General features: G+C 35.6%; 4 protein-coding genes and 2 non-coding genes across 9 annotated transcripts; 1 reads left to right on the top strand and 5 right to left on the bottom strand.

Annotated features, from left to right (window-relative positions):
• TRNAS-UGA (transfer RNA serine (anticodon UGA)) lies at positions 1 to 81 on the top strand. Its single transcript has one exon. It is a non-coding gene; the product is annotated as a tRNA-Ser (tRNA).
• Positions 82 to 1,639: 1,558 nt separating this feature from the next.
• Positions 1,640 to 2,232, bottom strand: LOC147551173 (uncharacterized). Its single transcript, XM_086665714.1, has one exon. The coding sequence runs from the start codon at positions 2,150 to 2,152 to the stop codon at positions 1,772 to 1,774; it is 381 nt and encodes a 126-aa protein (XP_086521840.1). The 5' UTR covers positions 2,153 to 2,232; the 3' UTR covers positions 1,640 to 1,771.
• Positions 2,233 to 4,275: 2,043 nt separating this feature from the next.
• Positions 4,276 to 8,401, bottom strand: LOC147551172 (Major facilitator superfamily protein). Its single transcript, XM_086671052.1, has 9 exons — positions 7,880 to 8,401; positions 6,845 to 7,098; positions 6,510 to 6,574; positions 6,246 to 6,408; positions 5,885 to 6,033; positions 5,518 to 5,772; positions 5,242 to 5,410; positions 5,061 to 5,153; positions 4,276 to 4,942 (listed from the first exon to the last, which is right to left on the bottom strand). Exons 1-9 carry the CDS (start codon positions 8,142 to 8,144, stop codon positions 4,643 to 4,645), a joined length of 1,713 nt encoding a protein of 570 aa, XP_086527178.1. The 5' UTR covers positions 8,145 to 8,401; the 3' UTR covers positions 4,276 to 4,642.
• Positions 8,402 to 10,125: 1,724 nt separating this feature from the next.
• Positions 10,126 to 12,969, bottom strand: LOC147551171 (FCS-Like Zinc finger 8-like). Of its 3 annotated transcripts, none has more exons than XR_015238303.1 (4): positions 12,212 to 12,969; positions 11,283 to 12,105; positions 10,494 to 10,669; positions 10,126 to 10,421 (listed from the first exon to the last, which is right to left on the bottom strand). XR_015238303.1 is itself a non-coding variant. In XM_086671100.1 (3 exons), exons 2-3 carry the CDS (start codon positions 12,095 to 12,097, stop codon positions 10,564 to 10,566), a joined length of 921 nt encoding a protein of 306 aa, XP_086527226.1. In that variant the 5' UTR covers positions 12,098 to 12,105; positions 12,212 to 12,969; the 3' UTR covers positions 10,126 to 10,563. The 3 variants fall into 3 exon arrangements, 1 of the variants encoding a protein (XP_086527226.1); XR_015238304.1 differs by having other exon boundaries at positions 10,126 to 10,399; XM_086671100.1 differs by having other exon boundaries at positions 10,126 to 10,669.
• A 6,859-nt stretch (positions 12,970 to 19,828) lies between these two features.
• LOC147551170 (U1 spliceosomal RNA) lies at positions 19,829 to 19,988 on the bottom strand. Its single transcript, XR_015239095.1, has one exon. It is a non-coding gene; the product is annotated as a U1 spliceosomal RNA (small nuclear RNA).
• Positions 19,989 to 20,746: 758 nt separating this feature from the next.
• TRM82 (Transducin/WD40 repeat-like superfamily protein) lies at positions 20,747 to 24,761 on the bottom strand. 2 transcript variants are annotated; one of them, XM_086668229.1, is made up of 10 exons: positions 24,216 to 24,761; positions 23,961 to 24,125; positions 23,362 to 23,533; positions 22,996 to 23,052; positions 22,823 to 22,893; positions 22,325 to 22,406; positions 22,170 to 22,229; positions 21,932 to 22,035; positions 21,763 to 21,823; positions 20,747 to 21,250 (listed from the first exon to the last, which is right to left on the bottom strand). In XM_086668229.1, exons 1-10 carry the CDS (start codon positions 24,353 to 24,355, stop codon positions 20,861 to 20,863), a joined length of 1,302 nt encoding a protein of 433 aa, XP_086524355.1. In that variant the 5' UTR covers positions 24,356 to 24,761; the 3' UTR covers positions 20,747 to 20,860. The 2 variants fall into 2 exon arrangements, with proteins under 2 accessions (XP_086524355.1, XP_086524356.1); XM_086668230.1 differs by having other exon boundaries at positions 22,328 to 22,406; positions 24,216 to 24,512.
• Positions 24,762 to 25,458: the final 697 nt, after the last annotated feature.

The following is a 25,458-nucleotide window of genomic DNA, read 5'->3' as shown; positions in this document are numbered from 1 at the left end:
GTCGATATGTCCGAGTGGTTAAGAGACAGACTTGAAATCTGTTGGGCTTCGCCCGCGCAGGTTCGAACCCTGCTGTCGACGTTTTTGCTTCTTTTTTTTTCCCCTCTCTCTTCTTCTTTGTGAAGGAGGAAAAGAAAATGATAATATTTTAGTGTTTAACATAGGAATTGTCATCATATTATGCTAATTAATTCATCATTGAGTCCTTTATAGTGGAATTAACACTAATTAATAACCTAATTCTTTCTTTTAGCTTTTCCTGTTCTCCTAAATCCTAGTATATCCATATATAGTACAAAAGTGAAGATCTCTCTTGCTTTTAAATATTATCCTTAATCACTTTTTAAATTACCTTTTCATATCTTAATAATTAACCCATGTTTCATTAATCAATAAAAAGTACTAGTTAGACCCCAATTTGACATCTTATTAGCTGACCATTTTTTTTTAATCGATCTTCTCTTCATATTTTCGAGATTTAAAGATGCATATATCTCGGTAAAAAATGATGGTAACGACTAGTAGACGAGTCAGAATGATCTAAGTAACATATCGAAATAAAGATCAATATTGTTTTCCCCAAGTTATTCATAAATCTAATTTTTTTTTTCCAACACTCAAGACAGGGCCGGCCCTGAGGGGCAAGCGAGCAAAGCCTCGCTTCGGGCCCCCAGGGCCAAAGGGCCTCACGAAAGGTAAAAAATTAAGAATCGAAGGGGCCTCGATTTTTTATATCTTTATACAAACAATGATCAAACTTGACAAGAAATTAACATTAGCTCAATTGGTAGATAGCATTTTAAGTAGTCCAAACAACCCATGTTCGATCACAAGCATAAGCAATTTTTTTCTTATTAATTTTTCTTTTCCACTTTAGTTGATTTCTACCACCACTACAACTACTAAACCTCCACATTGTACCTCCACTACTACACCCACGGTTATTAAACCTCTACCACTATCTCTGTCATCACCACCACCATTAAACTGTAGATTTAGAAAAAAAAATTAAGTCGGTTGACACTTCTACTACCACAACGATTACTAAACCTCCACTACCACCGCCACAATCACTAAACCTCTACCATTGTAGCTCCACTACCACAACCATCACAACCACGACTACTACCATTACTAAACCTCAACACCACAACTACCACCATTATAAAACCTCCAGGGCCACAATCACAATCAACACTATTCCCTTAAACACAAAAAAAGAAGGTTGAAACTTATTGATTTTTTTTTTTTTGGAAAATCATTATCTAATATATATTTTTTCAGTTTAAAAAAATACTAAACAATATACTGATTCACCGAATTCTGAATTCGCTGAACCACTTAATTGTGAGGTCGTTCATAGACCGACAAGGGCTCTCCGCGAACCCATGCCGATTTAGTAACTCAACCAAATCATTCAATTCAGAGTGCAAATTCATTGTGAACACAAGTTTCATGTTTAAATCTCACATTATGTGCAAAGAAAACACAAAAAGTTCTGATGTACAATTTTTTTTTCTTGTGAAACGCGTTTAGGCCCCATTTTTAAAACTCGCTTCGGGCCTCCAAAATCTCAGGACCGGCCCTGACTCAAGACAAAGTTATTCGATTCCGAATGAACGAACACTTACAAGAAATAGAGTCTAAGATGATGAAACTTCCATTAAAAATCAATAACATCTTATGTACAAGAAGAGAACTAGAATTAACCATGAAAATTCTACTAAAAATTCAAAGCCAAGGACTTCAATTCTTCTTCCATTTATACTAACTAGTAGAGAGGGAGCGAAGTCGAAGATTCGTGAAGACCAACTTCAGAATTAGTGCTTGATCTTACAAAATTGTTATTAGATGTAGAAGAAGATGAAGAAGAAGTGAAGTTTCCTGATGATCTTCTCCTGAGAATCTCTCTCATACCATCTGCAACTTGAACTGCTGGATTAGAGTTGAATTTTCTGCAAAATGACATGTGAGCTTTCATAGCTTCATTTACTTCTAATGGCTTCTTCTTCTGAAGTTCATCTCTTACTGATTCAGCACATAACCCACAAAGCCATTTCTCATCAAATTCTGCTTTTACTTCATTTATGTAATCTTGGGTGCAATCTTCTTTTAACCCACAACAATCACACTTGGCTAATTCAATCTCCATTCTTTTGTATGTTTCTCTCTCTCTCTCTCTCTCTCTAGCTAGATTCTCTTCAAAGGTTTATAGCTGAGGAGTGAAGATTGATGGAAAGAATTGAAGACAGAATTAAAGCATTTCTCTATCTTGAGTTGTTTGTGTGATCAATATATAGTGAGGAAATTAGCTCTGTTTTTTGGGTTTTGTCTGTTTTCTCTCACTAGATTTTGGATGTTTTTGTTGTAATAATAAATGATGGTGTGTTTAGGTTATATGCTTTGAGAGCTTTTACTGAGAGAGAGAGAGAGAGAGAGAGAGAGGTTGTGATAGGGAAATATGCCATAATTTCCTCCATGTTCTAAGGCACAACTGCACAAGAGAGGGGAAAATGAGACAATGTTGTTGGGTGAATCATATAGTTGGTCTCTTTTCTTGCAATTTTTTTAAAGGCCAACTAGTGACTAGGGTTTGAAAAGTTTTTAGAGTCTCCTCCCCAACTTTCTCAATGTATTTTTTTTTTTTACTTTTTGAGATGGTATGTAGTTGTGGAGTAAAATTAGACCTTTATTATTAGTTATTGAAAGTAGAGCAGTGAAAAAACTTATCTTTACTCTTTCACGACTAGTTCGTGTAAATTTGTTGTATAAACAGTTTATTTTGTCAACAATCTTAACCGAAGTGGTTATTAAGTTGGTTTTCACCTTATAGATCTTGAGTTCTAACACGATTACATATATTACCCTTACAGAAAAAATAATAACAAGTGCACTAAACTTTGTTTTATCACAATAGAAGTTATTGTTCTTTTATGCCGTTCTTTTAAGCATTTTTCTTCTTTTTTATGGATTAATCTGCGCCAAAATATATTGAAGTAAATCTATTACTCCAATTTGATTTATTTCAAATTATTTTTAAGAAAATAAAAACAATAAAATCACTCAAAACACATGAAGACAATTCTTGCATCACTTATCAACCACCCCATATTTTGAACTTCTAACATTAAAAAAATTGACAATCCAATGAGTTGTTGAAATTTCTAACTAAACTACAACAAGTTTATAGACTTGAGTGTTGGGTATTTGATTAACATGCAACTAAACCAACTTTATAGACTTTTCTTCCAAATGCATTTTAAATCTATAAACAAAAGGGTTTGATCGGAAAAGCTTTAAAGACTATATAACACATAAATTTTTCTTCAAAATGCGTTTGGATGTTATTGGTCAAAAAGTATCGATATCATTTGATTATGTTATTGTTTTCTTCCGTATGATTCTTTGTTTGTTCAGGGCTAGTCTATTGAGATTTATTCTTCGTTTGTTTTGGGCTAGTCTATTGAGATTTTAGGTATTTGAAAACCTGCTGGCTAAACACCAACCCATCCTATTGTTTTTTCAGTGTGAGAAACTCAGGAGTTATCATCAACTTAATCGTAGACCGGTCAATTTAGAGATGTCGCTTGTAGTTTACTAGTTTTTACTTTCTAGATAGGTAGTTATTTAAAGTTCCTTTTACAAGATCCGTAGTACTTCCATTCAATTTCGTTTATCAGTCGACATAATTAGCGACTTCAAAGTTCAAGATTTACTATGTTCATTGCTAGTTTGATTTATTATTTCTTTGCCATAAATGTATATGTTTCCATGTCTTTGGTTCTCATACTTATTGTGTTATAATTCTGTAACGGAATGTTCTAAATTTTGGTTTTAATGACGGCATGTATGGAAATCTAAACTTGGAGTGCTACTTGTATCATGTTGTATTCAAAATTATCATGTCACATTGTCTCCTAAGTGCCCCCTTTACCAAAAATCCTCTTAATAAGTTAACCAATTTTATTATACCATAGGTAGGTTTCCATCAATTTATAGGGGGATACTGCTTCTTCCCTAATTGATGAATTTAATACCTTAACACTCAATTCTCAATTGAAGAATAGACCGAATCCATGTCCTGCTGAGTTCGTAGAATCCCACATTGTTGGGATATATGTGCAAGTTCAAGAATAAGAAGTGACGAAGCTTTTTTTTATATGCTCGTCGTCCCTTCGCCGTAGACTAAACCCTGTACCTATCAAGGTTGGGTCTAGGAGGCAAAAATGAAAACTATCGATAACTAGGGCTTGGATCGTTACAGACTACGAATTCTGACCAAGTACTCACGTTATAAAAATCGAACACAAAGTACAAAAACAGTTGAGTATCTTTCCTCGCTTGCACCTTGCTTTCTTCAGAAAAATTTCACAGAAGAACACAATCCATCAATAGAATTGATGTTCAACACAAACAGAGTGGTAAGAATTTGGGTAAATGACCGGGCATTTGGTCCGAAGACAGACGGCTAAAAACCAACAAGCTTTCTTTTATATCAGAAGGTTTTATTTACACAAGTATAGTGTCGATTCTTACCTCTTCCCATGGTAAAAATGGAAAGCTGGTTTCCGTTGTGCTGTAGAAGAAAAAAATTCACCATTGTTTGAAGCACTTACGTGATTTTGGTATTTGGCCGGTGACTTCAATTTGATTTCATTTCGACATCTTCATCAACGTTTGGCGTGGCGTCGGGGATATCCTTGGGAAGGAGACCAAGAAGTGGCAAAGGCAACAACGAGCTGAAATTGCAGAGAATTATCAAGAATGCCAAGTTATCAAAACTGTCCTTGGTGACACCTAAGACTTGGGTTATACCGGCACCCATCAAGCCTCCGATGACACTCCCTCCGTTTGAGATGGACATAAGGGTGGCGAACAATGTTGCTTCCATGCCAGCAGGGCACAATCTCGCTGCCAATACCAAAACCGGCATGAATGATGCCTACAGGAAAACAAACTCAAGTTTTATTATAATTGAAACAGATAGAGTTTGGGAGAAACAAGATTTGGAACCCGTATAGTTTAGGTACAAAGGCTAAAGATGGAAGTCAAGTCATTACCTGACCAAGTACTGTTATAATCAGAGAATCCCCAATGGCGAACCACTCGTCACTTATACCAAACTGCCGATTTAGTCCAGTAACGAGGATAACCTGCTCAAGCAACACGGATAATGAATTCTGAACTATATTGATCAAACTAAACTGCATTTACTGAAATTGACCCCATCTCAATGAATACCTGTGTCATCCCTAGAGCTGAACCTATGATAGTTGTGAAGAGGAAAATCTTTCGCAAAGGAACATTCTTCAGAAAACCATTATATAGTCCTACTCCTAGCAAAGATGCAACTGAAGTTACAAGCTTGACGCGACCAAGAAATTCCGGGGTGAAGCCAAGTTTATTTGTACTGAAACCCAATAAAGGAAACTAATTATTTGGAATGCTTTAAAAAAAGGTATGAAAGAAAAGTACCCGTAAATCATCAAGACTGAAATATAATATGATTACACATACGTGAAGTAAAACATAGCTGACTCTGAATGTGGTGTCGCTTGCCAAAGAAAAATAAATAAGGTGGGCAAGAATATATTGGGCTGCTTAATGGCATGCCACAACTGAATAATATTCTGCTTTGAGCTTTCAATAAATCCCGAGCCTGGTAAAGAAAGATTATGCCCTCCGCCGGCCCTAGTCGTGGGTTGTTCTTTGACGAGAACAGCTACACCGGATGTTATCAGTGGAAGCAATGCCGTGATTCCAAAAACATACCTGTGATTTTCCAACGTCATATGTTTCTGTGGGTTAGGGAAGTATCCTTCGATAAGCAACTATTTCCTAGATAAAGCAAGACAATTCAGACACGTAAGGCTTGACACATTACCTCACGCCATAAGCTTGAACAAGGGAACCACTAAAATAAGCACTTATTATCCCACCAAAAGCTGATGATCCCCAACATAAAGATTGAAGAGACCCAGAAGTACTTTGTGACTCACCACGAGCCCTTTCTACAACCATAGAATCCACTACCTGCATCAAGCTTTAATTATCTGAATTATGCTTGTCAAGCATGAAAGTAAGCGACACGAATGAGTAAATGTATCGGCAAGGCATGCACTTTCTGAAGATAAACTATAGGTATTTTACGCCTCGTGAAGCTTAAATATGTCTCAGAAAATTTAAGCACGTAGAGGCTACGAAAAGGGTGGCTTTTATAACTAGACCCAAATGTTGATACTTACAACATCTGAAAAGGCAACTGAAAGAGATCCAAGAATAATGCAGAAGGCAGCACTGTACTTGCTGTCCACAACAGTAGCCATCAAACTCCATGAAAGTGCTCCGAGAAGCCCTGATAAAACGAGGTATGACCTTCTTCGGTAACCAAAAAGTGGGACGGAATCACTGTATTGATGAAAAACTTTAGCACACAGACTTGCAGAAAATAGAATAGATACTCAAGGTATTGATACGGTAAACATAAAGAAAAGTAATATAGAGCAAACCTGATAAACCCGTAGAGAGGCTTAACAAGCCAAGGTAAAGCAGACACGCCAGTTACAACTGCTGTCTAATTAACAAGGTGTAAATTTGTCAATATAAAAATGCTTAGAAAAAACTGAGCTAATCAAGCTATCAGTTAAGTATATAATCTAACCACAAATCAGTAACAAAAGGTATATCATAAAAGGATCTAATGAAGTACTTTCCTGTAATAAATAACTAGTCTGAATTAAAGTTTTATTTAAAAAAAACAAAGCATGTTAATAGAAAAATTAACATTAAACAATCAATAGTAAAAATTGAAACACAAGAGTAACGACTGATTAAGGAAACATACCTCTGCAGGATCTAAATGGAGGTCGTCTTTTAAGTAAAAGCTTACAGCAAGCCTAGAAAGACCTAAAACCCCTTGTACAAAATATACCATAGCAACTGCAACTTTATCCGGGGATAACTCCACCCCAAATAATGATGTGTTACTCATTATAGATCTCTTCTTGCGCCCAATTGTCTTACTCGAAGAGCATGCCTCACCTTCACTGCCCGTCCCTACTGCATCTCCATTCTCTGAGGATAGATGGTTCCTTGATGCTGCAATGGTGGACCCACCAGTATCAATAAGAAATCCGAGTACTTGTACTGGTCAATAAATTCAAGTGAACTAAAATAAAAGTTTCTTTTTTGAATCAACAGGATTACATAAGTACAATAAACAATCATACATCAGCTTGGATACATCATAAGGATGAAATATGCTCATACCTCCCATGAAATTGTTCTAAGGACACCCATGAGGCCATACACTCTAAAGGCCATAAAAACTACCCTAACAGCCATTGTTCATATCCTTAACACCACAGAATCAATAAACGATGGCTTCCCACCTTGTGGCGTCCGGGTGTTAGGAGTGGACGCACTACAACTGGAGCAAGACCCTTAAGTGCAACCCAAAACAACGCTGATGGATGGAATGGACCCTAAAGAACTTTATCGAACAAAGATTTTCCATTTTCTCTTCTTCTCATTCTTCAGCATTACGGTCACAAATTTGATCTATCACTGTCTATAAATGCTAAGATCATGTTAATTAACTGGTTAGATCACAAATTTGTTTGAATATGCTAAATCAATTAATATCAAGAACTTGCACTGAAATTCAACACCACATTTAATTACTACTTCATTTTTCCTTTTCAACTCTACCCGTTTAACCATTTAAACTAAACCATTAGGGTGTAAAAACAAATCCGACTAATCCTATGAAATAAATTATAGTATAAAAATTGATTCATGCTAGTGAAAGTAATCAAATTAGCAATCTCAATAACTTAAGTATGAACCAAAGCACACAAGTTTAGCTAATTATACTCACAGTTTCTAGTTCTAGATTCCAATAATGGAACTCCTTCCTTTTCTGACCGGATAGATAGTTCCGGCATCTGGACATTGACTGACATGTCTTCTCCCGAAGCTTTTTGTCTTGTTTTCCGGCGAATTCGTTTTGAAAATCCGGCCAAACGTGTAAGTAAGTTAGGGTTCCGGTGGATCTGAGAGTGATTGGGGGAAATGGTAAAAAATGATTTAAAAGGGTTTGGAAAGGGTAAGATGGAAACAGAGATGGAATTTATAGAAGCCATAAAAGGGGGTTGGAGATAATTGTACTTGCTTTCTATTTGTTTATTCGATTATATAAGTAAAGTTTGAGACTATTAGGATTGTGGGGGCCAGGATTGTGGGGCCAGCCTTTCTGACTGCTACCGATATTAAATGTTCCGACTACAAGGAGTCTCACGATTTGAAAGTTAAATTTATTTTGTTCCACAGGACTTATCGAGGTCTAGATTTTTTTTTTTAGTTATTAAACACTAATACTGAGAATTCAGAAGTTTTCGATATCCTTTTAAAATAGAAATCTGTTATTTATAAAAAAACTGTATTGTTAAAGTTAGTTATAATGACATTTTTCACTGCCCTTGAGGGTGTACGAGTATTTATATTACGGTTATACGATAGTTATGAGCATGTTTCGTTCTTTGATATGTGAAATCCAAATGATGCATGACGTGAAATTGTTTATTGTACACGTGATGAGATATATTGGTGATGAGAAAAATATCATTGTCAAACTACGAGAAACCACCTCTTTTTATACGGACTCAAACTTAATGACATACCATGACATAAACACATCATGAATATATTATTTGAAAATATATCATGATTGAATGAACTTTAATACTGCCATCAACAAACACACCTAGAATCCTAAAGGAGATGTGAAGACTCTTAGGGTCTGTTTGTTACGCGAAAATGTTTGAGTAAGAAAATCTATTTTTTCTTTTTAATGTGTAAGAAAGTCAATTCTTTCACATATGAAATCAAGCTTTCAAGTGTTCGGTAATGTTGTTAAGAAAATAGGGTGCCTTTAGAAAATCGTGGTGGGTGCTTGTAGAAGGTTATATGATGTTAAGCATTTGAGGAGTGCCTTTAAAATTTCAGGTTCTTTTCTTTCCCAAAATTCTATCGAATTTCAACAAACCCTAAGAGGAGAAAGCGCAGAGCACATAGAGATGAATTAGATCGAAGAACTACAATCGACAACTAACAAGCAGAGTAGCTATCTTATTCTCTTCTCGAAATCGTTTACAGTTTGTTATTGGTTATAGTTTGTTCATCATTCTTGATTTTTTTTTTAATCTGTTTGTGATGGCTGATCCTTTAATGGTGGAAATCTGAGAACAAATTTTTTTTTGTGAGTGTTCAGATAAAATATTTGGGAAAGACATAATTCAAACCCTAAAACCCCCTTGTGTTGACAAAGATGAAGAGAGAGAGAAAGAGTCACGGTAGAAGAGAATAGAGAGAGAGAAATCAACTTTCCCATCTAAAAGGTGGGACTAAAATTCAGATCATTTGCACACTTTCTTTTGTTAGGAAATCGATTTTCTTACCCAAAGTGGCCAACCAAACAGTGGAAAACTTATTTTTCGGAGAAAACGACTTTCTTGCTCACATTTTCACATGTATCAAACGGACCCTTAATGTCATCAAGTTCCTACTTTTACTTAGAGGGCACCTTTATAACTTCTCTGGCTTTATTTATACATGTTGTATAGAGATGTCAATGAATGACAAATATGAATTTGAGAAACCTTGATTTTGGAGTAGATGTCAACAGTTAACGGAAGAGATTGCATCTCGGCCGAGTAGTATTTTTTTTCCTTTATAGGGGCGCCAATCGAGCTTATTTTCTCAAAAAAATAAGAGCTCAAAAAAATAAGAGCTCACATAGATGACAGATAGTAACCGGGCTATTAGTTGCCCATTATCAAGTGGTGCCTAATTGATTGGTTGCAATGAATCACATTGAAAAAAGAATGTGACCTTGGAGCCTGGCCTACTTCTAGTGACATACTACGCATGAGAAAGGGAAAATTTGTGCATCAATACTCCTCTGTAAGCCCTCCGATTGCTTTTTGCATTTGGTTTGTTTGATAGAGGAGACTCTTGATTCGGAGTGTACAAGGTGAGACATCAAGACATTCTTCACTAACTTAGGTCAAATGTTTGTCATTTAGAATAGACGGAACCCTAAAGAAAACGATACTGCTATATAACTAACGAAAATCCAAATATAACATATATTAATATATCAGTTATACAAGATCAAATTCTTCAAACTCCAAAAATACAAAACAAAGCTCAAGGGCAGACTCAGGCAAATACCAAAATACAAGCCAAGATCAGATCTGTTATATATCATTCATTCTCTCAGTAGTAGTCAGTCTTCTAACAAACATGAAGATCAAAATTCAGATGAAATACAAAAAACAACCACTATATCAAATTACCCATCACTCGATAATCGCTTGAAATCGGCTTAAAACTATAGCTGCAAATAACAAAACGTTTACCTGGATGATGACGATGATGATTAATTCTCAGGCAAAATACATGGATAAATATCAGAATTTATACACTATTACCTCTTTCAAGTTCTCTCATTTCTCCAAATCTAATAGAGAAAGAAAGAGAGGAAATGGTGAGTGTGATTCATCAATAACATGTCTTGAAAGGGCTGACTAAACCTGATTTCTCTATTCCTTCATCCTTCAAAATCTCTTGGTCTCTACATTCATGGCTGCAAAATGCTTTCTCACCTCTGTAAATAAGAACCCCGCACAATTATATTCATATACCAAATAATAATGATACATGTACTCCCCCACTTCACCACATTTGAATAAGATAAAAGAGGAATACATAATTTCAAGGGCAATATTGTCATTTCAGCCCTTCGGAATATTATTGAAAGAGTAAGGTAAGAGAGCATCCTATCATTTCCTAATTCAAATCGAAGAACACGCGAAGGTGATGTCAACTCATCTGAATCTAAATCATCTAACTAAGCACGACCTAATATCAACCCAAATAAGCAATTCAGACAAGGACATCACTACTCATTCTAAATCATGTAACTCAACATGACCTAATACCAATCTAAATTAGTCACTTACACGAGTCGGACATCCCCCTAATCACTTTGAAATGTGAGTGAGAAATTTCGACCTCTAATCGGTCATTCAGACAAGTCGGGCATCACTACTCATTCTAAATCAGCTAACTTAGCATGACCTACAACATCAACCCTAATCAGTGACAAGTCGGACATCTGTAGTCACTCTGAAATGTGAGTCTGAGAAAATTCCAACCTCAAATTAGAAAATATAAACACTAACTAAGATAAAAAAAAGAAATGGGGATGAATAATTTACCTGTAAATGTAAATGTCTTTCCCCTGCTCAAGATTCTTGTCACAAGTACAACAGAAGCTGAGGAAATTCTTGGATGGATAATCAGATTTCTTAGACAAACAGATAGTACTACTGATGTTTTCCTTTTTAGGAGAAGAAAATCCAAAAACACCACAACAATTCTTGACTATACAGTTATCAAAAATATGGGTTGTTTTAGGGTTAGGTCCATGAGTGATAACACAAGTATAATCTTCAGATGATTCCATCTCTGAAGCAGATAAACATCCAGTAAAAACCCTAGGAGATTTTGGTGTTTCAAAACCACAATTAATAACAGACCCAAGTAATTGATTTTTAGTTTGAATACCAAAATCAGTTGGGGATTTGGGGGTTTCAATTGAAGAAATATGAGATGGTAAACTAGGGATTTGAATCTTCAACTGTGATCCAAATAAAACCATTCTACTTAATGGATTAGAAGATTTCTGATTTGGGTTATCATCAATAAGAGAATCATTAATAATTCCAAGACCAACACTTGAATCTGGTTTTTTCTCCCATGATTTAGTAGTACTACGACTAGTTATGATATTTTTATCAGACCAAAAAGGGTTTATAAGATTAGAGAAGGGTTTATGATCTAGTATTGAAGTTGGACTTTTCACAGAATCAGATTCAGATAAACCATTACCAGATAAACCAGAAAGTAACATTCTTGGAGAAATGAAAGAAGAAGTAGAAGTGGGTTTTGTGTATTTGTCTTTGGGAGATGGAAGAAGATGACTATTATCCGCCATTAAAGCTTGCTTACTTGTTACTTCTCTGATTCTCATCTCAATAACTACAAGCAAAGGAAAAGCAAAAAAGAAAAAGAAGAGAAAAAAGTCAGAGTTTTAGTTTAGAAAGAGAAAGAGAGAGTTCAAACTTTCAAATGCTTTTTGACTTACCTTATGATTATTACTAAGAGGCATGATGAGCCAACATTGAAACCACCATTGCTGAAACCCTAGCTCACAAAACCTTCAATGGTTTAGAGAGAGAAAAACCCAAAACCACCATTAACCCAGAACTTAATTTAGAAAAGGGTAAAAGAAAAACTCAAACTTTACTCTTTTCCTTGCTTTTTCTTTTAAATGATAATAACGTTTTTCTTCTTCCTCACAACTAGAAGAATCCAAATGAAGTTGAAACTTTAAAAATCAAAACCAAGCGTGAACAAGAAACAGTAGAAATTATACAGGAAAAGAAAAAAAGAGAGAAAAGATTAAAACTTTGGGAATGATTTATCTGTTTGAGTCTGTCAGTAAAATCTAGTTTCTAATAATTTCAAATCCTACCGACTATAAAAACTCCCATAAATGAACATCAACAAAGACTCAGAGATGTTGACAGTAGTGGGTATTCTTTACTTTCTCTCTCTCTCTCTCACTTCTTTCTCTTTCAGTTTCACTTCCAGTCTTTTCTTTCTTTCTCTCTCTAAAATGAAAAAGAAAGCTACGAGAGAGATCTAAAAACGCGTGTAGATAAATACGAATAAGTGGGTTTAGCTAAATTTTGTTACTCTTTTAAATGGCGGTTTTTAAATTGACACGATTTGAAGAAAAATTGGAATTTGCAGAAATTCTCTGTTTCTTTCTCTCTCTATATATGTCTATACTCTGTTTTCTCTCTCTAGTCTATCTACCACTGAAGTTATAAAAAGTCTAAGAAGACTGACAGCAAGAATATCCATTTATGAATCTAGTAATATTTTTTTAACCCTGGTTAAAGAATAGTGACAAAAATTGGAAGAGACAAATTTGTCCTCCTGTTTGGCTTTGCTTGGATATCTTGGTTCTGGGTTCTGTCAACCTAGATTGATTTTGTTCTAGTAGTAACTTGGTTGATGGAACCATTGGAACTATAGTTTTGGTTCTTCATATAGGGGACCCACCCTGATATAGCCGGTGGACCCTCCCCAACGCTGTTATTGCGATTGGAGGCGGGGAAGGAGGGGCTCCTAGCCCATCTGATCTCCGATTGGAGCCCCAACATTGGGGTTTCTCTTAGAGCTCATCGTAAGCAGTGGCGTGACCGAGAATTTAGGTTATGTTTGATAGCAAATTGGGGAAAAGAGAAAAAAAATTCCCTCATGAAAAAAATTGATCGATAAGTATTTAACTTCATAACTAATCTTTAATCATACAAAAGCTAAAACCAATTGATTGTAATAGTGGTTGTTGCCAATAGTTCAAGATAATAATGAGTTGGTGAAATAAACGAAAACTGACAAAAGAGAGAATTGAACTTTTGACATCGTACTTGTTGTACAACATGTTAAGTTAACGAACCAAAGTTAAATTCTTTTTTATGTATCACTTTAAACTATAATTTGATTCAATTCGATATTTCCCTAAATCTTTGAGAAAATCATGCAGTTTGAGGAATCCAGTACGACTACACAGGTCGCACCCCCTTAAACACCCTGGTTATAAAAGACCGTTCATCTAATCTACTGTTTTAATTTATTTTAATGCTTAACTACATTAGCAAATATTGTGGATGCTCCACCTTCCATCCATCCATCTAGATCTGTCCCGCACCTTCTTCAGTTTAAAAAGGGTGTCCAATCCTAACGCCAAAATATAACAACACAACTTTTCACCATATAATTTTGGTTGTGGAATTTGATCTAAAAATCAAGTAAATAATGCTTTGTTGGAATGGTTACAACACTGTGTTTTTCTTTTGAGGTCTCTAATGGGAGATATAGATTCTTTCCATCAAAATAATTGACCTTTCTAGAAAAATCTATAAATAAATTATTTATGTTTATTTGTATTTGTGTGGTTCCTAGTTTGTGACCAACTTCTTTTTTTGACTCCCAGTTTTTCGTAACTTCAAAATTAACCTCTTTTTGTTAATTTCTTCACTTAATTTTAGAGTTAATTTTGTTTTAGTCACCAATTTGTGACCAACTGGCCGGTTTGGCCCCATAAGTGTACGGACTTCATATTTGGCCCCGAATTGTGTCATGGAGTTCGATTTGGCAAAATTTGTTTAGTGTTTCATTTTTACCCTTATGACAATTTTGTAATTAAAAATTTTCATTTACTTGTACAACTCATACTTATATCCTCTCCACCTCATTCATCTCTTTCCTCCACCCCACCTTCTTCTCCGATAAGAAGTCGTCAGCCGACAACCTTCAAAATAGGAATAAAAAAATTCCAGACCTGGTCTAGAGAGAGAAAGTAGAATGTCTGGAAACTCGGATCGACGTGATCTAGAAAACCAAACCTTCACCTGGATATGTAATCCAGATTCAGCCGACTCTTCCAGATTTAGTTTTCCAGACCTTGAGGATATTAAAAACCAGACCTTGAAGGTCTAGCTTTTCACATCTCCAACAAAGGGGTTCCTCCCCTTCGCCAGAGTGAGAGCAGAGATAGAGAAGAGAAGGAGAAAAGGGAGGCGAAGAGAGGAAAAAGAAGAAGAAGAATAATAAGAAAGAAAAAAGATGAGGTGGAGGAAAGAGATGGATGAGGTAGAGAGGATGTAAGAGCATCTCCAGCCCCAGCCGAGCGGAGGCCATATATTCAAATTTATGGCCTCAGCCCAGTGCTCCAAGCCCAACAGCTTGGAGCGGAGGCTGGAGACTCTAGCTCAGCCGCCCCTAACATTAGGGGCGACTGAAGCTAGGCCCCAAGTGACCGTTGGGGCCCCAACGGTCACTTGGGGACAGATCTTGGCCGTTGGTTTATCCAACGGCCAGATCTACCTCTTTTTTTTTTTGTAAAATACAAAAAAATTAAATACAAAATTAAAAATAACTAAAAAATTAAAAATAACTTAAAAATCAAAACCAACATTAAATGTAGATTATATTTTTGTAATTTTAATTAGTTTTAATTTTTTTTTATAATTCTAGAAAAATTTAAATATTAATAATTAAAATACATCCACCAAATATCGGTCCTCGAATAATTTTTTTTCAAAAAATAGTTCAAACACGTGTTTTATGTATACATAAAGCCACACACGTTTTTCGCACATCAACTAAAAGTGCACACACGCGTTTCCCACATGAACAAATTTTCGGCCTCAAGAGAGGCTGGGGCTGGAGCTGAATTTTAGAGGCTGAGCTGAGGCCAAAAATTTTGAGTGAAAAAGTGGTTTTTTCGGCCTAAGACAGACTGCGGTTGGAGATGCTCTAAGTATGAGTTGTATAAGCAAATGAAATTTTTTTAATTACAAAATGCTATGAGGGTAAATATAGAAGACTAAACAAATTTTGAGGGCCAAATCAAACTCCAAGACAAAGTTAGAGAACCAAACATAAAGCTCAAACACTTATGACGATCAAATCGGTCAGCTAGTCATAATTTGGAGTTAAAACGAAATTACTGTGAAGTTAACTAACAGAGTCAACAAAATGGAGCAATTTTGAATTTATGGAAATTAAACTGAGAGTCAAAAAAAAATCCGTCAAATATTAGGGTCAGCGCTTTGGGGAAAGCTAAATAGTTTCCGGAGTGTGAAGACTAGGTCAAAAATTGGTCAATTTTGTTTGACAATTTTATTTAGGGGGAAAGCAAAATACTTATCCACCTCAGCTCTCTCTCTCTCCACCTCACCTCACTCTCTCTCTCTCTCCACCTCACCTCACTCTCTCTCTCTCTCTCCACCTCACCGCACTCTCTTTCCACCTCACCTCACTCTCTCTCTTTCTCCACCTCACCGCACTCTCTCTCCACCTCACCGCACTCTCTCTCCACCTCACCACACTCTCTCTCCACCTCACCTCTTTGTCTTCTCCGATAGGTCGCCGGCGAAGGGAAACCCCTTCGCCGGAGTTTCTAGAGAGAGAAAAAAAAAATTCCCTTAAAATTTATTTTCCCGAAATTTTTTTAAAATTCTACATATTTCATTTAAAATTTCACACCCTATTTAGCCTTCTCAAAGTGCTGACCAATATTAAGAGGCTAATATTCACTTCAAGAGAACAAATTTGGTTGAGCAGTGGCACCTATGTCTCTCCACCTGTTCAAGAGAACAAATTTCAAATCATGTTTATTTTACAAGAAAGAAGAAAACTTTAAAAAAGTTCTCTAATAAGAATGAAAAGGACAATCCTTAACAAAGAAAAAAAGAATGAAAAGGACAACTTTTATAGTTAAATATGAAAATGTCAGGAACAAATTCCAATTCCAAATAAGACCATCTAAAGTTCTTAACCAAAAAATGGTGGAGATATCAATACCACACGGGAAGCCTACAAATTCCAACTCCCAGACGACCAAACACCATACATATATCACCAACCCCAAAAATGTTTGATCCTTACCTCCACTTGCATTTCTTCCTAGTGATCCGTGTAAATACCCATCTCTATAAGATTTGAGTACTCTTCAATGAAAAATGTTCCATTTTGATTCTTGAACTCACTTATCAAAATATACTTAAATAAATTCACTTATTTATCGGTACAATTCTCACTTATGTATTAAAACATAATCTGCACATTCAAATTACAACCGATTTTATACGAAAATCTATTCATATTAGTTATAACTAGATTGTGATAATTTTCATTGACATGGAAACATGTAGCGCCAACAACAAATGAGAAAAAGAAACATAATGTCGACATCCATTATACATTATATTAATACAATAATGATGGTAAGTAGAAAAATTAACTATGGTGGGTACATAAAATAAGTGGAGTTGCTAAAGTTTTCATCATCAAGTGATTGATATCTTCTCGGCATATTGACCTTACCATAATCCATTGTGATAAGATTCTTTTTTATGATAACAATTTTTGCATATTTACACACTCCTCAACAAATCGATGGATTTTAAAGTGCGGTTTAACTCTGAAAAATATTCAAAAGGAGACTGGCAAACTCAACAATCAAAACAAATTCGTAGATGGGGGTCTTTATCAAGATTATCCTCCTCCATGAACAATATAATATATTATGTAGTCATCTATGTTAATAATTAGTTGTAGGGTTGGTTTAAGTCGTATACCCTTTTTTTTTTTGTTGCGAAAGTCTTATACCTATTTGATGACACAATGACTAGCACACACCACTTACTCTTGACATGTTTTCGTGTTCGAACATTCTAATTTTATTTTCATAAGGGAATATATAAGTATAATATTTCAAACTTTCAAAAAAAGAATTAAAGTATCTCATCCTTTAACCCAATAATTTGTATGATTGTTCAAAACTTTGTTTTACAATAGAAGACCTAAAATAGTTCAACAAATAAAGAAGACCTAAAATTTTCTAATTAAAAACAAAACAATAAATAGTGAAAGTAAAGAATACTAATAAATTCAATTAAAAAAAAAGAATACTAATAAATTAGAGATTAACAAAAGAAGAAGGGAAAAAAGAAAAAGAGTTTTCATACTTATTACTCTCACATCATCATTTCTTGTCTTTAGTTTGAACAACTATAGGTCATCTCATTTAATAATTTCACTTCATTGTTTTTACTTGTTTTAATTATTATATATTTATCTTTTGAGAGGAAAAATGGTTTTTATTTAGAGTCCCTTTTGTCAATTTCAATCCCTCTTTAGTCTTTTTATTTTGTTGTTGTTGAAGACTGAAGAGCCTCTTTTAGTCAGCAGCAGAGAAAAACTTCTTCATATATTTCCTATTTCCTTCATTGGCCCATGATCTCTTGATAAACATAAAATTAGAGAGACTACAAAATATGAAAGAACAAAATTTTAAAATCTATTATAAACATAAATCAAACCAGAGAAATTTGGTGGGGCCACTCTTAATTATATTAGTTAATTGACTCATAATTTGTGAAAAGATAATGATAATAAACCTTGTAATTGACTGGTTGTTTTAAGGTAGCTTTCATTTTCTTTTATTATTCTTTCTTTCTTTTTTTACTTTAGACAAGTCCGGGCGAAATTTCGTGTAAAACTTGATAAGCACATTTCTCAACGTTACTTCGATGTTTTTATGTTTTTCCAGAATGACTTTTTGGTCGGTGGTACATATCTAAGAAGTCACGGAAAAGTTCTTCAAGAATGAAGTGGCCATATGAAAATTGAAATATACTCATTAAAATACTTGCCTCCTATTTGGTTTTACTTTAACATAAACTAAAAATCTAATTTCAAATTTGTTTTAAGTGTCTATTGAAAATTCATGCATACGGTCAAAAAAAAGTTAAAGTTTATATAAAATTTGAAAAACTTATTTTCACCTAAAATACCTTTATATATTTGATTTAGAAAAATAAAGTTTATTTTAAGCGAGAAAAACTTATCTTAGCAAAGAAGAAAAACCAAATTAAGCAACGCCAACAACCTTTGGTTGGAGTGATAAGAGCTATAATCTTCCACCTAGAGATCAAGGGTTCGAGGCACACGCTGAACAATTCCAAAAAAAAAAACCAAAGCAGCAATTTGGTGGCTGTCACCATCCATAGGCATTTACAACCATCACAAACTACTTAACCACTTCCATCGCAACCACTTCACGTATTCACCATCTCCCACTCCACTGCCATCACTACCACTTCTACCCCAACTTCATCGTCCCAACTCCACTACTTTTGTTGCAACTTCATCACCATCGATCATAGGGTGTGGCTAAAAGCAGTCGCCCAAACTGCTCTTGACACCCGATCAAAGCACAAATTGGGAGATGTCCCATGTGCAATCCGGGTGCCAACAACACTTTGGGAAGGTGCTTTTAGCCTCTCCCTCGACCATAACAACTTCACCACCATTACTAGCAATCGACCACTTCACACATTGTACCACCTCCACCTCCACCACCACCCCCTTCCACCACAATCATCACAACATTACGAACACCACCACTACCACCGTATCACACCTCCGCCACCATTAATTACCACCACAACTAACACACATCCACTACCACTACACTACCGCCTTCATTACCAACACAACTTAATAATTTTTAACATATTACATGCACCATCATTGCTAAGACCATCGTCGATCGTCAATATATTATTGTAGTAACCACAACATGAATTTTTTTTTTTTAACCAAACGCCCCATCCTAGTTTCTTACAATATTGAAGAACTTCTTAGTTATCGTTCCAAAGGACTCAAATGAATTTTTGAAAAACAATTTTATTTAGGGACTGATAAAAAAACAATTAAAATAAGTTATATGTGTATCCAAACGAGACCTAAGCGTGTTTCAAAATCCTCACTTCTCCATAGCACCTTCTAAAGTGTATAAAAACGTTCTCAAATATACAACTTAATTTTTCAACCAAAAATTGATTATTTTGCCAAAATTTCAACCAAGTCTTTTTTTTTCCTCCGCCAACTCTTAAGACGACTGTTGTGGGGCTCGCACCGCACTTAAGACGACTGAGAACAAGATAATTTAGGACTGAGAACAAGAGGTTTCTCTCTGGGTTAATCTTTCTCCAGGCCTCCTCCCTCTAGGGTGGTTACCCTTCAGCTAAATTAACTCGTAACCATAGGTTGTATCTCAAAGGCTACTCTTGCTGGGCTATTTCTTTCTCGACACTGAAATGCTTTCTTTGTTAATTGGCAGGGGCCGCGCGGACGCGTACCCCCTCTGTCACAAATTATGACGTAGACTCCACCACTTGGGTAGATCTTAGGCGAGTGCCCCTCCTAAGTGCAATGGAGGTCACTAACCTAGGCCATGGTCCTTCTTGATCAACCATTGACCCCGTCCAGGTAAGTATGTTTCAAATATCGTTTCAACTTTATTTTATTGCTTTCAGTTTGTGTTCCCTTAGTTGTAAGTCTCTGATGTGGGACTAAATGCTGAAAACAAGTTCCCTTATATCTCTAAGGGCACTACCATGAGCCTAACATCTATGCATTTTAGCCTGCCTCAGAACTACTAGGCAAAAAGCTAGTGTAATGACATGAATCATTGCTATAGCAATCATTTCCGATACAAGTATAACTATTCCTACGAACGACTATATACTTCCGATATAAGTATAACTATTCCTACGAACGACTATATACTATAACGACATCATTTATCACTTTCTTGTAACTGAATCGTGGCTCGAGAGACCGTAGAGGTTTGATAAGTTAACCACCCAGCTAAGGCAACTTCATTTGTAACCAATTTTATTATTTCTTTTTTTGTTGAAACATCATAAGAAACACATATAACAACAAATGTGGATGTACACTTTAATATTAGTATTTAAGAAACATGACTACCCAGATGCACATCTAGCTAGGTATAGTTCTTATTTCTTGAAAGAATATATTTTATTTTGGAATTGCCCTCTAGTGATGAAAATTATAAGAATTGGGAACAGGTTAAAGGTGGATGATCTGAACTCCTACTTTCAGTTAATGGAGTTTTACAGCAATCCAGAGCTTTGGAAACAGATCAATTGGTATAAAATACATGCAAACTCCAGTCCTAGATCAAAACCCAGTATATGATCAAGTACTCGCATCTTATAAGGCAGAGAAATGGACTGAAACAGATTATTTTGAAAATTTGAAGTAAATTCTACCTTAAGATGTTCCTCATTCAGTTAATTCTACATAATACTCATGAAAATACAGAATATTTTTCCCTCAACAATCAGTTCTCTTTTCGATCATTTCTGCATCTCTTTCTCAACTCTCGCTTTTCTGCAGAATACTGTCTTTTAATCAACAAATTACGCATAGCCGCTTTTACTGCTTCAGCTGCAGCTGCCAGTGTCTGTTCCTCTTTCCCTATCGACACACTTCCCTGCAATTTCTCGAGGAGCTCATCTCCTCCAGGTATTTTGCTGTCTTCTAACACAATTGGATGATTTTTAATGGAATCTTGAGTGTCTTCGAGGAGTCCAGATATGACTCTTACACGGGCGAAAGAAGGGTTCTCCAAATCAGGTAAGTTTGATGCACCTGTAATCATCCATAACTTCTCCGCTGATGAGCTTAGACCCAGGCTTGTCGGGATGAAGGTTTCTCCAATTGAAACCACCTACAAGAACAAGTGCAGTACGGGTTCCCTCTTAGCAATCATATGATAGAAATTTATCGGACTAATAGGTTTTTAATTTCTAGAATAATAAGGATTGGTTTTAAAAGTAACTCAAGAAAGAAGTTTTATGAGTTTTTCGATCAATATGAAAATAATTCAGCTTGTAATATATAAAAAAAAAAGATTGTCAAAAACCCTGGGTTGGAGTGGTTACCAAGTTGGTTTCCACCCTTCAGGTCCTACGTTCGAGACACGGCGTCATGCCCCTTAAAGTATGCTAACCATTACGAAAAAAAATATTTAAAAAATTAATATGATATACCCTATAATGAGGAATTTTATGACATCTTGAGAGTTGAGAAATATGGTTGTTCACTAGAAAATAAAAATCCATGTGTCAAAACATGCATATGTCAACAGCAACAACCGTACCCAATATGTTAAGAAGAAGTCCTAGTTATAAGTTATAAATATTTTTGCAAGTTGTATTTACTATGTGTTGAGATTCTTACCTTGGAAACCGATAGCGTTTTAGCAGAAAGATCACAGTTCAGAAGCATTACTCCTTGCAAGCTATAATATGAGGGTAATGCTATTGTTAGCACTACATACAACACTTCGATCACACACAACTTTTCATCGGAAGAAAAAAAAAATGAGAAAAATGCTGAGGGAGGCTACCTCTGAACAGCCACAGCAACTACTGAACCGTCTGGAGAGGCACATATATCAGTAACAGCGGGAGAAAACATGTCTTCTTTACCATTAGATTCTAGTAGTCCAGCCTATGTAGAGCAAGCAAAACAACAAAATCTAAGTAGAAGCAATAATGATACAAAGGCCATTAATGAAACTCAAAATTTCCATTTTTGTCTAGAGGATAGGAATTCGTAATCATGGGTTCGTTTTACAGGCATACCTCAGCTGCCACTTCACAAGTATCAAGAAGGGACCCAGTGGTGACATCCCACAAACGAACCTGCATAACAAGACTACCAATTGTTATACCACGCAATATATTCCCAAGTCCTAACCATTTTTGTATGAATACCGCACATTCCCGAGTTTGAATACTTCTGTAGAATCACCACTTCCAGAGAGAAGAAATCCTTCTGAATACTCAGGACTTGAAACAAAGGCCATACAAGAAACAAACCTGCCAATAGGCTTTATTTGTCAATACTGTAGACTTGTAGAGTAATTCTACGAAATTATGGTTTCTCGAATTCCCTATCTTAGTCAATAGTCATATCTCGGGGACAAAGAATTTCTAGTTAGTAATTAGTATACATATAATCTTGGTAGATTTGACCGTAGACAATAATTAATACACAGGTTTACAACTTCAAATTAGTGTTTCGGGCATTTTTTGTTGAGATCTTGTATAAATCAATCAGCTACCATTCTCTAAAGATAATTTTGCGAGACTCACGTGGATATGACACTTTTCTTTCCTTAGTAGTACACTTGAAATTTCACTTCAATAAATTGTATTCAGAAGAGAAAAATAAACTTAGATATCGTATAGTCAATAAATAATCCTATCAGAGAAAATAAAAGAAAATTACTAACTCTGTATGACCAAGGCAAAAACTCTGTATCTCATGAGCTCCGCTTAAAGGTTCAATTGGAAAGACAGTGACCTGTCAAAACAAGGATAATGAGTACAGAAGAAGTAATCCTTATACACTAATTCTAATGAAACACATAAGAATTATGTAAAGGAGCAGAGATAGATATTTTACACGAATCTTGAAATCTCGATCTGCACTAACAATGAATTGGTCATCTGGAGAAAATTCCTGCAAATATTATGCCAACTTAAACAATTAACTATTTTAGAGGATACCATGATGAGTATTATGACAAACAACCTACAATCAGAGGCTGAAGTTTGTTTCGAACTTTAAAATCTCAAGAATCACATCCTACTACAATAACACACTTCACGAATATTGCACTACTTTACATATGTCATCACTTATTGATTGAACATTCAAGAGTAGGCTAATCCATCTGAAGAGCTATATTTTCCACATATGTATTTGAATCAAATTATTTTGCTCCGGGGGGATAGGAATAAAACAGGAACACGACAAGGGTTAACATACCAGGCTAGTAATGATACTACAATAGTGAGCAAATAATGGTGCCGGCTTGTTAGTTGTTCCTTCACAGTCTCCATTCAAAGCAACAACCCAAACAACTCCAAACTTATCCGCAAAAGTAACAAACATACCATCATGACTTATAGCTACTGCGCTAACTCGTTTCTCAGAGCATCTGTCACGTCACACAATTCAAAATGAGAACACCAAATTGGCAATACTCAAACACAAAAGCCAAGTGAGAAAACAAATACATATGCAAGTTACTCGACTAGAGGTTCACTAGGACATAATTATGATTTATGAGCACTGAAGCACCAAGATCAACCCTAGCAAACAAGACAACCATACTTATCGACCAAACTACTTTGAAGTATTAAACATGGGTATGGCATTAAAATCATTAGAATCAACGACGACGATCATCTACACAATCGCTATGTGCACCACCTCTACCAACCCAAAGACTTACCTCTCTACAAGAAACCCGACCATCATTTTCAAATGCTTAAACTATAGAAACAAAGCTTTTCCTAAATTGATAGCTTAGACTACTTGCTAAACCAAACATGATAATAATTCGAAGTTACCATGAAACTTACATAGTACGAACGCAATGCCATGAATCAGTATTCCAAATTTTAACAAGCTTATCATCACCAGCAGAAGCAAAAAGACTTCCATTTCCTCCAAAGCAAATTGCCCTTATAGAATCAGAATGTAAATTTCCACCAGAATCATCCACTAAATCAACAGAAGAATCCCCTCTATAAACCACAAGAGCACATCAAATTGTATTAGAGTTAAACCCAAGTTTACAAATTACAAAACGAATAAGAAATGAGGTAAGAACTTACAGTAAATTGAAGACGCGTAGTTGAGAACCAATGGCTACAACAATGGATTTCTCAGAAGGATGAACTGAAATCAAAGCTGGTGCAACTTCTAGGGCTTCCCCTTTCATTTCTCCTGCTTCTTCCATCAAGGTTTCCTCCATTTTTGTTCTTCAATGGAAACTATGAGATTAGGGTTTTTCTATTTCGTCTTGTTGCTGCAACTAATTCAGGGGTTTAGAGAGGGTTAGTTCTTTTTTTTTTTTTGTTAAGAGATTAGAGAGGGTTAGTTCAGTGGTAGGTTTTCCACTCGGGTCGGGTGATAGGGCTGACTATGTATAATGAATTTATGATATTAGCGGGCGCGCAAATAACTGTGCTCGGGCTCCAAAGTTAACCCATTAGGGTAGTGCAAAGATCGTTACGGCACCGGTTTGAGGACACGGGGAAATCAATTGTTTTAACACGAAATTGGACTGAAGAGTCGATTTTAAAGAGCGGGCGCGCCAGTAATTGTGTGCGGACTCCGAACTTAACCCTCTAGGGGAGTGCAAAGATCGTTACGACACCAGTTTCATGATACAGGGAAATCAATTGTTTTAACAGGAAATTAGACCGAAGACTGGATCTAAAATTATTTTAGATTAAAAAGACAAGTTATATTTGTTTGTTAAAAGTCCAAAATAGAAAGTTGTCAAGAGAAATGGGACGAAAAATCATTAAAATTTTGTTGGTAAAAAAGTGGGTCACATCTGGGTAGTCTACATCGAATTTTGGCTTGAAAATTCTGCTTGTTTCCGGACATCTAAGGGTGTTGTTTGATCAAAGAACTAAAATTTATTTAGGCAATCTATCTCTGTTGTTCACAAAAGGAACTAATATTTATCAAGTCAAATAGAGTACATCCTATTTTTAAAACAGTACACACTTAACATCTCCATTTCGCATAATGTGTTTGATACGAAAACGTTATATAACCAAGGTGCCTTACCAAGGTACCTATAAGGCGGTTCACTCCGCTAGGTCATCTTGTAGCCTACGTCCCGACTCCAGAGTATATATCGCAATTTGTATTCTTTCACTTGGTAAGTCCGTTTCAATTGTTCTTTCAGCCATCTTTTTATTGCTTCCAGTTTGTGTTCCTTGCTGATGTGGGACTAAAGGCTGAAGCATTTTTGTATTTTTGCAAAGCCTTGGGGGGTTAAGTTAGTGATCCTGATGGTAGCCTAGAACAGCCCTAGGCAAGAAGAAGCTTGTGGGGTGAGTC

Source organism: Eschscholzia californica, unplaced genomic scaffold, assembly GCF_041429995.1.
Source record: "Eschscholzia californica isolate CP2 unplaced genomic scaffold, dmEscCali1.0.p SCAF_3, whole genome shotgun sequence".
NCBI lineage: Eukaryota > Viridiplantae > Streptophyta > Magnoliopsida > Ranunculales > Papaveraceae > Eschscholzia > Eschscholzia californica.
Note: the sequence above shows the minus strand (reverse complement) of the source record. Positions and strands in the feature narration are given on the sequence as shown.

What these genes read in the sequence shown, in the direction of transcription:
- LOC147551173 (XM_086665714.1), bottom strand. Translation starts at nt 2,152, where the DNA reads ATGGAGATTGAATTAGCCAAGTGTGATTGTTGTGGGTTAAAAGAAGAT.
- LOC147551172 (XM_086671052.1), bottom strand. Translation starts at nt 8,144, where the DNA reads ATGGCTTCTATAAATTCCATCTCTGTTTCCATCTTACCCTTTCCAAAC. An exon ending in TCCATTTAGATCCTGCAGAG is followed by an intron (nt 6,575 to 6,844) that starts GTATGTTTCCTT and finishes CTTGTTAATTAG; the next exon opens with ACAGCAGTTGTAACTGGCGT. An exon ending in TCAGCTATGTTTTACTTCAC is followed by an intron (nt 5,411 to 5,517) that starts GTATGTGTAATC and finishes ATTGGGTTTCAG; the next exon opens with TACAAATAAACTTGGCTTCA.
- LOC147551171 (XM_086671100.1), bottom strand. Translation starts at nt 12,097, where the DNA reads ATGAGAATCAGAGAAGTAACAAGTAAGCAAGCTTTAATGGCGGATAAT. An exon ending in AAAGACATTTACATTTACAG is followed by an intron (nt 10,670 to 11,282) that starts GTAAATTATTCA and finishes TCTTATTTACAG; the next exon opens with AGGTGAGAAAGCATTTTGCA.
- TRM82 (XM_086668229.1), bottom strand. Translation starts at nt 24,355, where the DNA reads ATGGAGGAAACCTTGATGGAAGAAGCAGGAGAAATGAAAGGGGAAGCC. An exon ending in GTAGTATCATTACTAGCCTG is followed by an intron (nt 23,053 to 23,361) that starts GTATGTTAACCC and finishes TAATATTTGCAG; the next exon opens with GAATTTTCTCCAGATGACCA. An exon ending in CTTGTGAAGTGGCAGCTGAG is followed by an intron (nt 22,036 to 22,169) that starts GTATGCCTGTAA and finishes TGCTCTACATAG; the next exon opens with GCTGGACTACTAGAATCTAA.